The sequence below is a fragment of the Stegastes partitus genome, unplaced genomic scaffold (genome assembly GCF_000690725.1).
Source record: "Stegastes partitus isolate 25-593 unplaced genomic scaffold, Stegastes_partitus-1.0.2 Scaffold135, whole genome shotgun sequence".
Taxonomy (NCBI): Eukaryota; Metazoa; Chordata; class Actinopteri; family Pomacentridae; genus Stegastes; species Stegastes partitus.
In genome coordinates this window covers 768,570-782,611 of record NW_007577866.1, presented here as the reverse complement: position 1 = coordinate 782,611, position 14,042 = coordinate 768,570, and the positions used below count along the sequence as shown (strand labels likewise).

The following is a 14,042-nucleotide window of genomic DNA, read 5'->3' as shown; positions in this document are numbered from 1 at the left end:
AATGGCAATCTAGATCAAGCTGGAAGAAGCCCTGCCAGGCCATGATGCCTGATCCCAACAGTGGAGGCAAACCAGTTACTTTTTCCTGTGTTCATGTGTTTTTAAGAACTTCATGGAATTTCATTTATTTTGCACAGTTCCCATTTGAATAAAAAAAGGAGTTTAAACCCATGGAGATGCATTTAGAATGTTGCCAAACGAGCTTGTTGGATGCTTCACAAGTTACCCTTTTAGAGGATTTTGTCTTCGCCATTATCACAGGGGTGTTACTTTACCAGCGTGAGCCTGACATGTAGAAAACATAACAGTGACTTAAAGATTCCAGTATGGATCTTATGACTTTCTGTGCATTGCTTCATGGACGTTTTGATGTTTCTTTTGGAAGCTTTCTCATGTGAACACACAGTTAAATCTTGTGTGTAGTTTTCGTGTGTCTAGTATGTGTGTATATGTATGTGTGTTTGTGGAGATTAAGCTTTCATTACCATTTCAGTTTATTCTTTCTTGCTGCACAGTGCTCAGGCCTGCCAACTAAAATTACTTTTCAAGGGCATTTGGGTTTCACTTCACTATTCTGTCTCCCCTGAAGGGCTCAGTTTGAGCCTCATCTCTTGGGGTAAATAGTAATCTCATGTAATTATTGTAGTTTGGAATCAGGTTCATTTCTTTCAGACTGGTGAAAGCAACTAGTTGCTAATGTGCAATTTGTAGGCATTCTGGCCATCTCAGACTTGGTATGAGCTCTCAAAGCAGAGAAGAGGAAAACACTTACACTTTAGTGGCTGTTCTAATGCACCTCAGCATGTCTCTGCATAGTCATTTTCTCTTTGGGACTTAGTGAATTTTGCTCTGTGGATTTCCTCTCTCCTTGTGATTTTTATTATTTTTTGGCAGGGGGGTGAGGAGTGAGATAGCTGCAAGTAGAGTGACAATAAAGAGAATAAGAAATGGATGGAAGGTGAATTATTGTGGTCTCACTGTAACAGTGATAAAGAAGAAACTTTATGAGGGTGCTACAAACGCATATATTGTTAAAGGGTTGGTTCAACCAAAATCCAAAAATGACAACGACTAGTATTGACTACTTTAGGATCGTGTAGCAATAGCTCACAACTAACATTATATGCTGGATGCTTTCATGTCAAATTAAATTCATTTGGTGTCTAATTTGTGACATTTGTAACTAGAACGTGTACACACACTGACAAGCCACAACAATAAAATACTGACAGCTCAAGTGGATAACGCTGATCATTTTGTAACAATGCAAAGATCTGCCAGGAAAACCTTGGGTCTTAGCATTTATATAGAAGTTACTTGGACAATGTTCCCTGCCAAACTGCAAAAACTGCTCAGGAGCTGCTCAAGGAACATGAGAGAGAGCTCAAGGTGTTGACCTGGTCTCCATACTTCCCACATCCCAATCCAGTTGACCATCTGTAGAATGTGTTGGAATGAATACCATCCATAGACGCCCCACCCTGCAACCCACAGCTCCCAAAAGAACTCATACAATACTAGATAGGTGCTTTTTAATGTTCTAATGTGGCTAATTGGTGTATGTCAGTGGTAGAATAGCTGAGTGAACAAAATGTCAGCTCTGTTTAACACTGATACTCGTTTGCAGTTCTGTGACAGCTTCTAAATAGAATTCATCCTATATTTCGCCAGTTGAGAGCGTTCGGCAGCAGCAGCAATAGGAGATGCTGGGTAGGACCTCTGATATGCCTGTAGAAGAATGAACTGTAAACTGGGAGACAAATATAAGTGACTGATATCAGTGAGATCAAGTATCACCATTCCATAAATCCCCTTCAGTCTTTAATGGCAGTTTGAGCCCAAGCAGGAATGGCAGACTCCTCCGCTAACCAAAGAATGAAATGAGGAGAATGGTAATTGCACAATGTCCATACAGTAAATGACTAACCCAGACAAAAAAATGTAGATCACAAGGTGCAGCAAAAATTGGATTCAATTTCATGAAAATCATTTGTATTATAACTCCAAATCCAGCCAAAACAGAATGGAGCCGCCTCATGTATCTTCATTCATTATCATCAGACAGACTTCCCAATCCACTCCAAAAATTGTCAATAAGGAATCTTTCAAATACATGCATGTTCAGAATCATTCAAAAATCCAGTGCAATAGTAATAGCAGGTTTCAGACTGAGTACCAAATTAGGATTTTTTTTCCTGAAGTTGTTATACATTCACAATTCTGTCTCTGAACATTGTCATAGTTATACCAAAAGTTCAAACCTTGAATTTGTTTTGCAGTTTTGTCACTGATGACACCCAGACAGTTTGACTGAAATGTGCTCAGGCCCTCTTTATTTTGCCACAACACAAAATCAGCAAGTTTGTTCCTCCATCTTGTCTATTTGCCTGCTCTGGGGAACCTCTCCTGTTGCCTTCCCCTACCCCTTTTCCCCTGGGGTAGCAGCGTTCAAAGCCTTCTTGCAAATAAGTCAGAGGGAGGAGAATCAGAAAAGGGAGAAAGTATGGAAAGCTGGAGAAGGAGACTGAGCCTCACCAAGGGGGAACAGACAAATAGAAGAGATCCTCTGGCTGCTTTGAAGCCCTGCAGTCTGTCTCTCCTCTCTCTATCTCTTTGACATTCATGGGGAACAGTTGAGAGTGGAGGAGCGTGGGGGATTCCACTGCCAGCCAGCCAACACTGAGCCTAATTAAATAGTTGCCTAAAGACAGAACCCTCGCCCCACCTTCACCACCCCAACTGGGAACAGGTGGGCAGATGCTGCTGCTTGTGTGTGTGTGTGTGTGTGTGTGTGTAGGTGTGTGTGTGTGTGTGCGCGCGTGCGTGTGTGCGTGCACATGAAATGCTGGGCTGTATAGCGGCCTGCTGGTGCCAGGTGTAAAGGAGAGGTAGAGGAAAGGGCAGTGGAAGACGAAGACATACCATTACATTTTCAGGTTTCAGGACCACCATAATCAGCAACCAAACACACAAGGGCCTGGAACATGGTTCTCACAACAACTGCAGGATGAATTTCGCACATCAGCAGAATCTTAAAACAACATAAGCATGAGTTGCTATCTGAGCATTACCTCCAGACGCACTAAAACAATACACAACAAGAAAAGCTGACCTTGTTCTTTTGGGCTCACTTCTGCTTTAAACTATCCTCAAGACCAGCTCCATGAGGCTCCAGCAGAATACTGGGCAGGATTTCTCCACCATCCCATCACATTGCATTTACATTCCTCTATAGATGCCATGTTTATTTAATACTGTAAATGTGAACTCACTCTGGTTAGTTTCAACGAGGCTGAACAAAGGTGTTGGTTGACATTTACATACATCTGCATAGCCTGTTCCAGGTCAGTCATCGCCTTGTTTGGTACCCCAAGCGTAATTATGCCAAGCATGCAGAGAATTAACAAACTTGTCACTATCAGGGATTAAACACTATAATACTGAACACATTTCCATTCATCTGTTTTTGTACACATTTGTGATCAAAAAACCCAAGTGACATCAGACAAACTTTAAAGCATGTCTAAATATAGAAGAAAAAAAACAATAAAGTTTATCCTGTATCAATCAATGCAGAAATGCAACAGAGCGCAATCAGTGGATATGTATGCACTGATGAGGGTCCGGTGACCCTGCGACCATTTCAAATGAATTCATGTTAGTACGTTCATAGACAAGGCCAGTAAACAGCAGTACAGGTAGATGAAAGTGAAGCTTATTTCACAAAGTGATATTCATCTTCCTATTTCAAATATTCAACAGAATTTTAACAGAGACTGGACAGTGGGAACTAGTTTTTCCAGCTACAGTGTTGTTTGTTTGAGACATTCAAGTCAGACAGGGTTCAGGTGTGGTTTCAAAGCTAAACATTTCAATTTGCTAAATTTTCCTGACGAATTCCCATGAGGTTTAAGAATTTTAAACACCTTAATTCAATGTATTTGCTCTGCAGCAATCTTAAAGATTTAAAAAAAAAAATAAATTACAAGATGAGAACCTTTAAAAGTTTGGGAAAAGCTGAAAAATTTGATGAATCATGTTAACCTTGGACAGACGTTTAGGAAAATGCTCCATGCCTTTACCCACTATCGCTTGGTGACTAATAATTTTGTCCTTAACTGTAATTTTGGAAAGATTAAAACATATTTAGGGAAATAGTTATAAATATATGATTAACATATGAATAAATAATAAACTCCAAGTTTAAAAGTGAGTTTACTTTCACAAGACACATCACCGCATTTCAAAACTCCTCAGAGTGGCCTTTTTGTTAGTTATAAATTACTCTACTTTGAGAAGATATTGCTTACAGCTGATGCGTTTTATGCTTTTTTAAAAATCTGCTAAATATTGTTGCATGTATGTGACAGATCCAGGATCTGGCCATCCGCTGCATCCAGAAGAACATAAAGAAGAATCGTGGTGTCAAAGGTTGGCCATGGTGGAAGCTCTTCACCACCGTCAGACCTCTTATAGAGGTGCAGCTCACTGAGGAACAGATCCGTGGCAAGGATGTGAGTTTACACACACACAGCCGCAATTTGGACATATTTGTAAGAAGAATGATTTCAACCTTTGAATTGGAGAGTCACAACTACTGTTTTTGTTGGAATGTAAGACTGATGGATTTTTGAAGGCTGATACAGTAGAAGTTGTGGTGTTTTTTATTTTATATCTGTTGTGGTTTTCTTTAAATCAAACTGTGTTTATGTTAGTATATCCATCAATATTACAAATATCCTCCCCATTAATATAAAAACAAAAACTTTCCATGAAAGTGCTTGGAATTGTCACCAAATCTTGAAAACTTTGCTTGAGGATTTGAATTAACATTTTTACAATCAGTGTTTGTGTAATGATGATATTTTATCGTCTACACAAGATGATGGATATCAGATATTTCTTTGCAGAAGGAAAACACCCATGAGAACCAGTTATGGGTGTAATTACTCTGTCCACAAACATGTATGTCTCTCTTCAATACCTTCTGTATTTCCCTTTCCAGGAAGAGATCCAGCAGCTCAAACAGAAGCTGGAGAAAGTAGAGAAAGAGAGGAATGAGCTGAGACTGAACAGCGACCGTCTTGAGAGCCGGGTGAGAACACACACATACTGAGGGAGATCTGGGTCATGTCTGAGGGGAACAAAACCAAAAGACAGTTTATGTCAAAGATTTTTTCACAGACCCTTTAACTAGTGAGAGAGCTGTAAAGGAATGATCAAAAAGAGTCCGATTTTGAGAGTAGACTGTTCAGTTTCATGATTTGTTTATACATTGTTGTGTCCATGACTGTCATACTAAACTTAAATTTGGTCAGTCAGTTAGCCTGTTCTTAACAAGTCCCTGACGATCTTTTAACAGTTACTGACATAAATGATCAAACTGGGCCTTCAACAAAGTCACACTGTTTCTTACAGAGTCAGTGTTTTAAGCTATACATCAATGCAATATAGATGACTGCTTGACACTTAATGTGTGGGACTGTGTGCATGTGTTGCATCAGATCACAGAGCTGTCATCAGAGCTGGCTGATGAGCGGAACACTGGAGAATCAGCCTCTCAGCTGCTGGAGACAGAAACTTCTGAGAGACTCCGACTGGAGAAGGACATGAAGGATCTGCAGGTAGAGACATGAAAACACGCACGCTCACACGTACGCACTCACACCGTTTGGGTAAAGATTCAGTGATTTCAAGAGGAGATTTATTTTTATTCTGTTTTTTGGTTTTCAAAATCACGGCCCATTTTAAGCTAAAACGATGTTTATTCATGTAAAAAAACTAAATAAGTAACTTCGATACACATGAGATTTTGGGGTTTAATTAGATGCCGTTAAAGTAGCAATGAGAGTACAGTTATGACCTGTTTGATTACAGCATAATTAAATAAATTGATCAGCAATATTGCATATACTAAAACTAAAATATAAATAAACTAAAATACACAAAACAGCCCCAGCTGGAACTAGCACAAGATAGGGCAATGGCCTGCATCAGTTCAATTCTGCAACTGATATGACTGATTTATACATGTCAAACTATGTTCATTATAAAATTGAACTTTTTTTTTTTTTAGAGATGTATTTATTCAGTGTCACTGAATTTAACATACCCATTCTGCTCCTCCAGATTAGAGAGACATGAAACATGCTGTAGCAATAAAATTAATGTGTCATCACTCAAAAAAGTATACAGAGGAGCAAGTTGTCAGCAAGTTGTTTAAAGATACATTCAGCATGGTGAAGTATCATTTTAAAGCCGATGTACAGAGTAGTGTGAAACAGAGTTTGTAAAAGTTATCAAAGTGGAAATAGATAAATATCTATAACATGTAGATCCATGCAATAAAATCTTTTGTTTTAGTATTAGTTACAGCTGTAGGTACTTGGAAAAAAGATAAATAATCAAAAAAAAAATACAACAAAAAATAAGTTTAACAAATAAACCACACATTTGTGACTGTGTTTTACTGAACAAAAGAGATTGTTTAGTTGTCTCTACTTCTAGCCATGATTGTTCTGTTCCCATACAGGTATAGGTCTTTATATTACAATGAAAAATGAGCCCACACTGAATAAAAATGTGATAAGGGCAAAAAACACCCAGAGACTGCTTGGGGTTCACAAGGTTATAATACTCACCCATTTCTTCACTGGGTACTTTTTTTCCAACCAGATGTCTGCTAAACTAAATGGAAATGGGATGTTCAACAGACATGCATAAGAGTTTAAAGCCCTGCAATAAGATACTGAAGTTTTTGTAGCTATATTCTTTAACCTTACAGCATGCATTAGCACATCAGCTTGAAATATTGAAGAGAAGAGCCTCCTGATGATGTTTCTTGGCAGAGAGTTTAATTCTCTATGTAATGGTTCAAAATAAGTTTGAAATTCAGGTAATTCAGTCATTGTTAAAGCTCCCAACACAGATTTCATTCAACTGGTTACTACTTCTCTTTGCTGACTTAGCAAAACAATCTTTAAACTGGACTGTGATGATGGAAAACACTCCTTGCGCTTTGTAAGACCAGAAAATGACACCAATGTGTCAATTCAAAATAACTGTACGAACGTAACAGAAAAGTACACGTTAACTCAGGGGCCATTACACATCAGAGTCACTTGTGTCGGTGTATAAGTTGAGTAACAGTTGTGTTTTACAGAGTTGGATTTGTGAGGAATATAAATTAAATGCTTGATTATTATAGTACAATATTTGTTTCTGTGTGTAATTATCTTTAACAGTACACTTTGACTGACAGAAAATGACCATGTTTTCTTGATTTTCTCTCTTCAAATATAAACTCCCATCTCAGGAATGACTAAAAACAATTGCCCTTCTGTGGGTGTACATGGCAGAGATGGGCTTTATAAAACAGGATGGTATTACATAGCTAATATGGTAGTTGCTTCCATTTCAACTTTTTTAGCTCTGTTCTATCGAAGGTCAGTTCTATCAGAATGATTTACAATTGATCACCAGCCGACCTAGTTGAGCCATGAAGAGACAATACAAATCGCTATTGTAATCTTGTTAGAGTATCCTCTCAGATCACACGTACTGATTTACGTCTGATACTTTGCTGTAATATTGGAAGGTGGAAGTAGACCTTCAAAATAGTTTTTTCTTAATTTTTATTTATTTTTTTTAATCAGTACAATACAAAATAACTAAACTATATACACTAGACAACTGTTTCTCAGAGTTTGTGTACTTAGTGTTCCGTTCCTGCAATGCACGGACAAAATGTGTCTTTTTTTTTTTTGACTCATTAAAATGAGCAGTAGTAAGTTACAAGCTGACATTGTGTGGTAAAGATTTCCTACTGAAGATACATGCCAGTGATTATTTTACAATTCCAGACTACTATAGAGAAAATCATATTGTGCTTTTTTTCCTATGCAATACCAAATAATCCCAAACTTCCCTACTCGTACAGGATTCTGACAGGAGAACACATCCTGTTAGATGATGAAACCACATTGTCTAAATGAGTTTTTCACCTGTAATGCAACAAAATTTTGGTTTTCTTGGTGTACGGCCCTAAATTGGTTTGATAATTTGAGACACAAGTGCAGGTGGTTTTGTTCTGTTGTGAGTTGTCATTTGAGGAAAAAAAAATCCCTTTTCAAAGATTCTTGTACGATTTTTTATTTTTTAAGTTATTTTTTTGGCCTTTGTGCCTTTATTTGATAGTGAAGTGAGAGAGAGACAGGAAAGTGGGGAGAAGAATGGGGGGAGGATGTGTGGGAAAGGGTCATGCGCGGGACTCAAACTCATGACCTCCACATTGGGACTGTAGCCCTGCACATGAGACGCCAGCTCAACCAGGCTATAGCGGCGCCCCGGATTCTTGTATGATTTTTAATACATTGCATGTTATTTCTACATGAGTAGATTTCTGTCATTTTTTTCGTTTTTCCTAAACAACAGCAATTCAGCATTTTCCGCCAAGTATGATGTGTGAGTCTTCCTTTGGGTCTCTGCATCTACAAACAGCATTGGAGCTCTTCACCAAATTAGGTTCACAAAGTCACATAATGAGGGTTGTGAGAAACTCTTTGTATTGGTATCTTAAAACGACATTTTTTTTCTTTGAAAATAGTTTTGGAACTGCACAGACTACTGTCAGTTGCTCAATTCAGTCTGAATAATTCCACCTGTTTATGACTCGCTGTGAGATATGATCATTGGCAGAGGCATTGCTTTGAAATGCCTTGTAAAGCTACCAGTTTCAGTCAAAGTGTTAAAAAGAATATCCCAGATCTCCAGTAACTACAGACATTTAGGAGACAAAAGAACAGATGTGTAGCAGACAGTAGTAGCCAATCAGAAAATTCCAATACAGCTGCGCACATGTCATCAGATTAGCTGCACTGTGAACCTCCTGCTCTAAGTTAGACATCTTTCTAAATCTGTGGCTAATTTAAGAGGCTATTACAGTAAGGTGACAATTCTGATAATAGACAAGAGAATATTGGGGCCCACAATAAGCAATTTTATATTATTAGGTGCAATCAGACTTTGTTCTGGTCAGCAACCTGCACAGAGACCCTAAGGCAACTGCTGAAGGAAGAAATGTCCAGAAACTACTAAATAGTTCATGCTGTCAAAAGATGACATTAATAACATCTTTAATGAGGACATTGGCAGCCACATGATGATATTATGATGAACAGAATTACATTTGTACCGGTTCAGAGTTTTGTTTGTACCTAAGTGAACATTCAAATGACAAGAAAATAGAGAATGCTGCTCATTTCAGACAGGATGGATTCTGCGCATTGTATCAGTTCTTTTTTTATTGTAACATTTTTGTGTCATATACGTTGAAGTAGTTGTTGGCTGCCGTAGTCATTCACTCATAAAGCAAGCACATTTTCTTCAACTGAACAGATTTTGTCCCCATCATTGTCGCTCAATGAAGGGATCACTTGCTAGCCATTATTGACTGCAAGAATGATGACAGCAACTATTAACTCTTTGAGTGGACTGTATATGTGACATGCAAGATATATAACACACTTGCAGTTGTAAAGATTATATTCGTAAATGTCCTCAAAACATATTCTGGCAAACACCAGATCAGATGAAGCTGCACTTAAACCTACAAAAGGGACTTTTATTATGGAGTCATTTGTACATCCACACTGTCTCCATGTCATTCTCTGCTATACATCTGTATTCTCACACACACACACACACACACCATTTTTCCACCCCTGCTCTCCCCTCGCTCTCTCTATCCATTGTCTGATTTTATTATTATTTTTTTTTTATTGGGGGGATGTTGAAATAGATTGCTCAGATCGCGATGGGGAGGAGTTGCCCATAAATTGCTCGGCGTATAAAATTGTGGGATTGATATTTCTTCTGGAGTGTGTGCTTGAGGGAGAGGCACAAGGGGGCAATGTGGGTATTTACTGCATGTTGGGAACGTTGCACTGAGATGGACTAGATGTGTGTACGTATTTGGATTAGTTTCTGCAGTGTTTTTTTGTGCTAAGTTTCTAAATAAGGCCTTGCAATGCCCAAAATTGTCCTTGTTCCTTCACCTACTTATGTTATTTTTAAATCTCAGCTTTGCCTTTGTAAAGCTGGGATTTAAAAGGAACATTCTGAAGTAAGGTTCACTTTGTAGGGGTATGCAAATAATGGCAATTTGGGGATTACAATTATTTTTCTTTTTTTGGTAATGAAAAGATTGGTAACCCACCCCCTGGTAACACAAAACACATTCATTTTTTAACAGTTTAATGAGTCCCCTTTAAAAACATATGACAAAACTTAAGCGCAGCTGAAATTTGGCTATGCTTCTCCATTTTCACCTAAACAAGGTGGTTTTGGAGTTTACCCGGGAGCTTTGCGTCTCATTTTACCCACCAAAAGCTGCACAAATTAAGTATCATAATAAGCTGTGAGTTCATTTTTTTTCAGGTTTTCAGAAAGTTTTTGCAAAAATTATACACTGAAGGTCACAAATATCACTACAAGTAGTCTGAAGAGCTACTTTGAACATTCTTGCCCTGGACTGCAATCATCCAGTCATAATTAAACTGTGAACTTAATTTATTGTCTCAGCAGGAGATGTATCAATCTAACCTCAACAATAAGCAAACTTTCTAATCCAGTGTGTCTCAGAGTTGTTTTTGTGTTTTTGTTTCGGCTCCAACTCATGACAACTTAAAGAACTAATGAGACAGATGTGTTCATGTTGCTATAGAAACTTCTCCTTCTCATCCACCAGGCCAAGTTTGACAGCATGAAGAAACAGATGGAGTGCATGGAGATGGAGGTGATGGAGGCGCGACTCATCAGGGCTTCTGAACTCAACGGCGAGATGGACGATGACGACACAGGTCAGACGCATTTCCAAACACAGTCCTGATGTTGGCAAAATAATAGAACCTCCCTCAGCGCGGCAATAATTACCAATCTGCTGAGATTCCACACGTTTATGTTATGCTGGTTAAAAACACACTCATAAAAATGCTAATTGTCAGGAGTCTGCTAAAGCTGCTCGACACCCACGCAGGTGTTTGACTGATTAGATGTCCTTTCAGGGCTGTGTGGGCATCACCAGATCAAGCTGCTAAGGTGGAACAACATAAGTCTAAGTAGCTGTGTTTCGTACGACTGTGTTAGCAGCTGTTGTTTTACACTTATGTTGCCGCATTGACAGTCCCTCCTGTTGGGGTCCCTACTTTGCCAGTGCAGTGGTCTCAAAGATATGAATGAGAGGCTGTCTTTTTTTTTTTTTTAATGCAGTGCTTTTGTCAGTTTGAACACATCCTTCTTGCAATGTAATCATGGTTTTATTATATATTTGTCATTAAAATGTGCATGTGGTGTGTAATATGCAGCTTTCACAATGACAACATTCAGTAAATATTTACTAATTTGAAATATTTTAGTTGTTTTTTTTTTGTTTTGTTTTTTGGTGGAAGTTTCAGATTTTCTCTCTGTTAGTTGTTGCTATATTTTCGGTCAGTTTACTAATTCAGCCTTTTTGCCACAAAATCAAATGGAACACAAACTATTGTAAAGTTTCAGTTTTTCCCAGGCACAAGTCCAAACAGCAAAACTCTGTTGACACAAAAGATTGGTAGTCGCAATTAGTCTCTTGCCACCAAAAGCTTACTCTTGTTTTGTTTAGAGCCTGTAAACAGAAGGTGCACTGAGCTGAATGAACACCTCTGATAGTTTCTTCACACTCTCATATCATCAGACTTGTATTGTGGTCTTTGTTATTTTTGTCAACTCTTTGAATGAACTGTGCATTCACATGCCTCCATACAGACGTAACAATAGTAGTAATTCCTTCCCAGACTGTGAGAAAAGCTCAGTGGGTGTTGTTCAGTGGAGGTGCAGGAACTGCAGGGGTGGTGTCCAATCGATGCTTTTACAAAAGCCAAGAATAGACCGTGTGAAGAAGTACATTAGAAATGGATCAGTTCAAAGTGAGAAATGAAGTAAGGATTCAGTTGCAGACGCCCTGCAGGCAGGCTGCCAGTTGTCTTTGTGTGGCATACAGGCTTTGTGAATGTAGAATTGATTTCAGTAAGTGTCTTCATGTTGCATAGGTTGCAACTGTGTTGCTGGTTTGTACCATAGCAGATCTGAAATGATATTGCAGCACTATCATGAAGGGGTTTTCATGTCAGACTTTAAGTACATTCCACACAAATAAGTTACACCTCACAGAGATACCTTAAAGGTGTGTGGGTGATCTCTAATAATTAATACAGTAATTACAGTAATAAGCTTGTGCTTGTTGTACAGCTGAGTTAATGCATTGGTAAAATCATTGTCTTATTCATTTCATTTTCCAGTGCACTTATACATACCTACAAAACTGATGTGTGTATAAAAAAGTAAGGCAGCAGTTACAGTCAACTCTACGTGCTGGTGTTCCCAGTTAAAAGTCTGTTAGAAATAGGAGTGACTCTAAAAATGAAAAAGCACAAGAAGTGTTGAGTTTCACTTGCAGTAGCTTTTCTGTGAAAGCACTGCAAATGTTTACCTAATATAAAAACTTTTAGTGTGGGGTGACCCAATAGCCAGGTGATTTGGGCCAATTCCAGTCCGCAGTGCATCCTTGTTCAGTACCTTTACTGCTTGTCTTTCCACATTTTTATTTTAATCCAGATTTTCCTGGCTAATTTAAGTCTGGATTCCAGGTATAGGTACAGGATATCAAAGGCCATAATGTTGGAACTTCCCACTGCACTGTTCTTTTTTTGGGATTTTGACCTCTGCAGCACAGAAGCATTTTAACTCTCAATTCTTATAGTGTCCTGCAATTTTTTTTCATGCACACATCTTTGGTATCTGTTATTTTTATGATAAACTGATGTTCAAGAAATATGCAGCAAATCTAATAAAGTAAAAACTCTGACCGCGACCATGTTGCTGTAACAGGAGGAGAGTGGAGGCTGAAGTATGAACGAGCCATCAGGGAGATTGAGTTCACCAAGAAAAGGCTGCAGCAGGAGTTTGATGACAAGCTGGAGGTGGAGCAGCAGAACAAACGGCAGCTGGATAGAAGGGTGAGTGGACACAAAGGCACACCTACCACAGAGGGAACCCAGTTTTATTTCAATAAATTTTAATTCAACCTATTTATAAACTAAATGAAATCAAATGCTCCATACTTTTGTTGTCTGTGTTATGATGTAAAGTTCTTACCTAATTGATTAAACTCATTCTCTTGTTCTAAGTACTACCACACTTTATTTATTTATGTATTTACTTAATTACTCACTTCCTTACATTTTTATTTATTTATTACAATGACGGAAAATTATATTCTTGCTTTTATACACACCTTATACAGACATGGAAACATCATTTGAAGAATGTTAAACACTCTGGATTCAAATTAATTAAAGTGTAAAAGGACAAAAAATATGTTTATAAAGATTATTTATTATTCATCTATTCAATTATTAATTATTATTTTAGGGAGGTGATTCTAAGTTGACTTTATTCTTTCATTTTAAACTGAAGTCCTTGCTTGCTGTGGCTTCTTCCCTTTTCTTGCAAGTAAGAAACATGAAATTCAATAATCAAGATAATAGTATCATCAGTTCTCGCAGCTGAGAGTTCAGATCCTTAGCAGATACAGTATCTGAATGGTTCGATAGCACTGTTAATGTACAGTATGTACATGGGATGATATTTTAAAACTGAGCTGCTTCTAGTTCAATTCTTTCAGTCACTGTTGGTAGTTGTTTTTAGCCGTGCTCTTAACACACCTCTTCAGTCCAGAATGAAACATCTCAACAACTATGGATTTAGGTCAAAGTTCTCGTTTTTTTTCAGTCAGATATATCTCAACATTTATCAGATGGACTGTTGCAAAATTCCTCCGATGATGAATCCTTGTGACATTTCCTGCTGTGCCACCATGAGGTTTTTTGGACCTTTTTGGTTTTATTGATATATCTGAGGGCGGCAGAGTGTGCAGCGTTTAGCACTGTAGCCTCTCAGCTAGAAGGACCTGGGTTTGAATCTCCAGGTCGGCTAGAACCCTTCTGAGT

General features: G+C 38.2%; 1 protein-coding gene across 1 annotated transcript in view; it reads left to right on the top strand.

The window, feature by feature from the left end:
* Positions 1–4,370: 4,370 nt before the first annotated feature.
* LOC103355167 (unconventional myosin-XVIIIa) overlaps positions 4,371–14,042 on the top strand; it is a gene marked incomplete at its 5' end in the record, with an annotated part of 54,666 nt that continues 44,994 nt past the window's right edge. The window contains 5 exons of the mRNA XM_008278858.1: positions 4,371–4,514; positions 5,006–5,095; positions 5,505–5,624; positions 10,748–10,859; positions 12,922–13,049. Coding sequence (XP_008277080.1) covers positions 4,371–4,514; positions 5,006–5,095; positions 5,505–5,624; positions 10,748–10,859; positions 12,922–13,049 — 594 coding nt within the window. The remainder of the gene's footprint in view (positions 4,515–5,005; positions 5,096–5,504; positions 5,625–10,747; positions 10,860–12,921; positions 13,050–14,042) is intronic.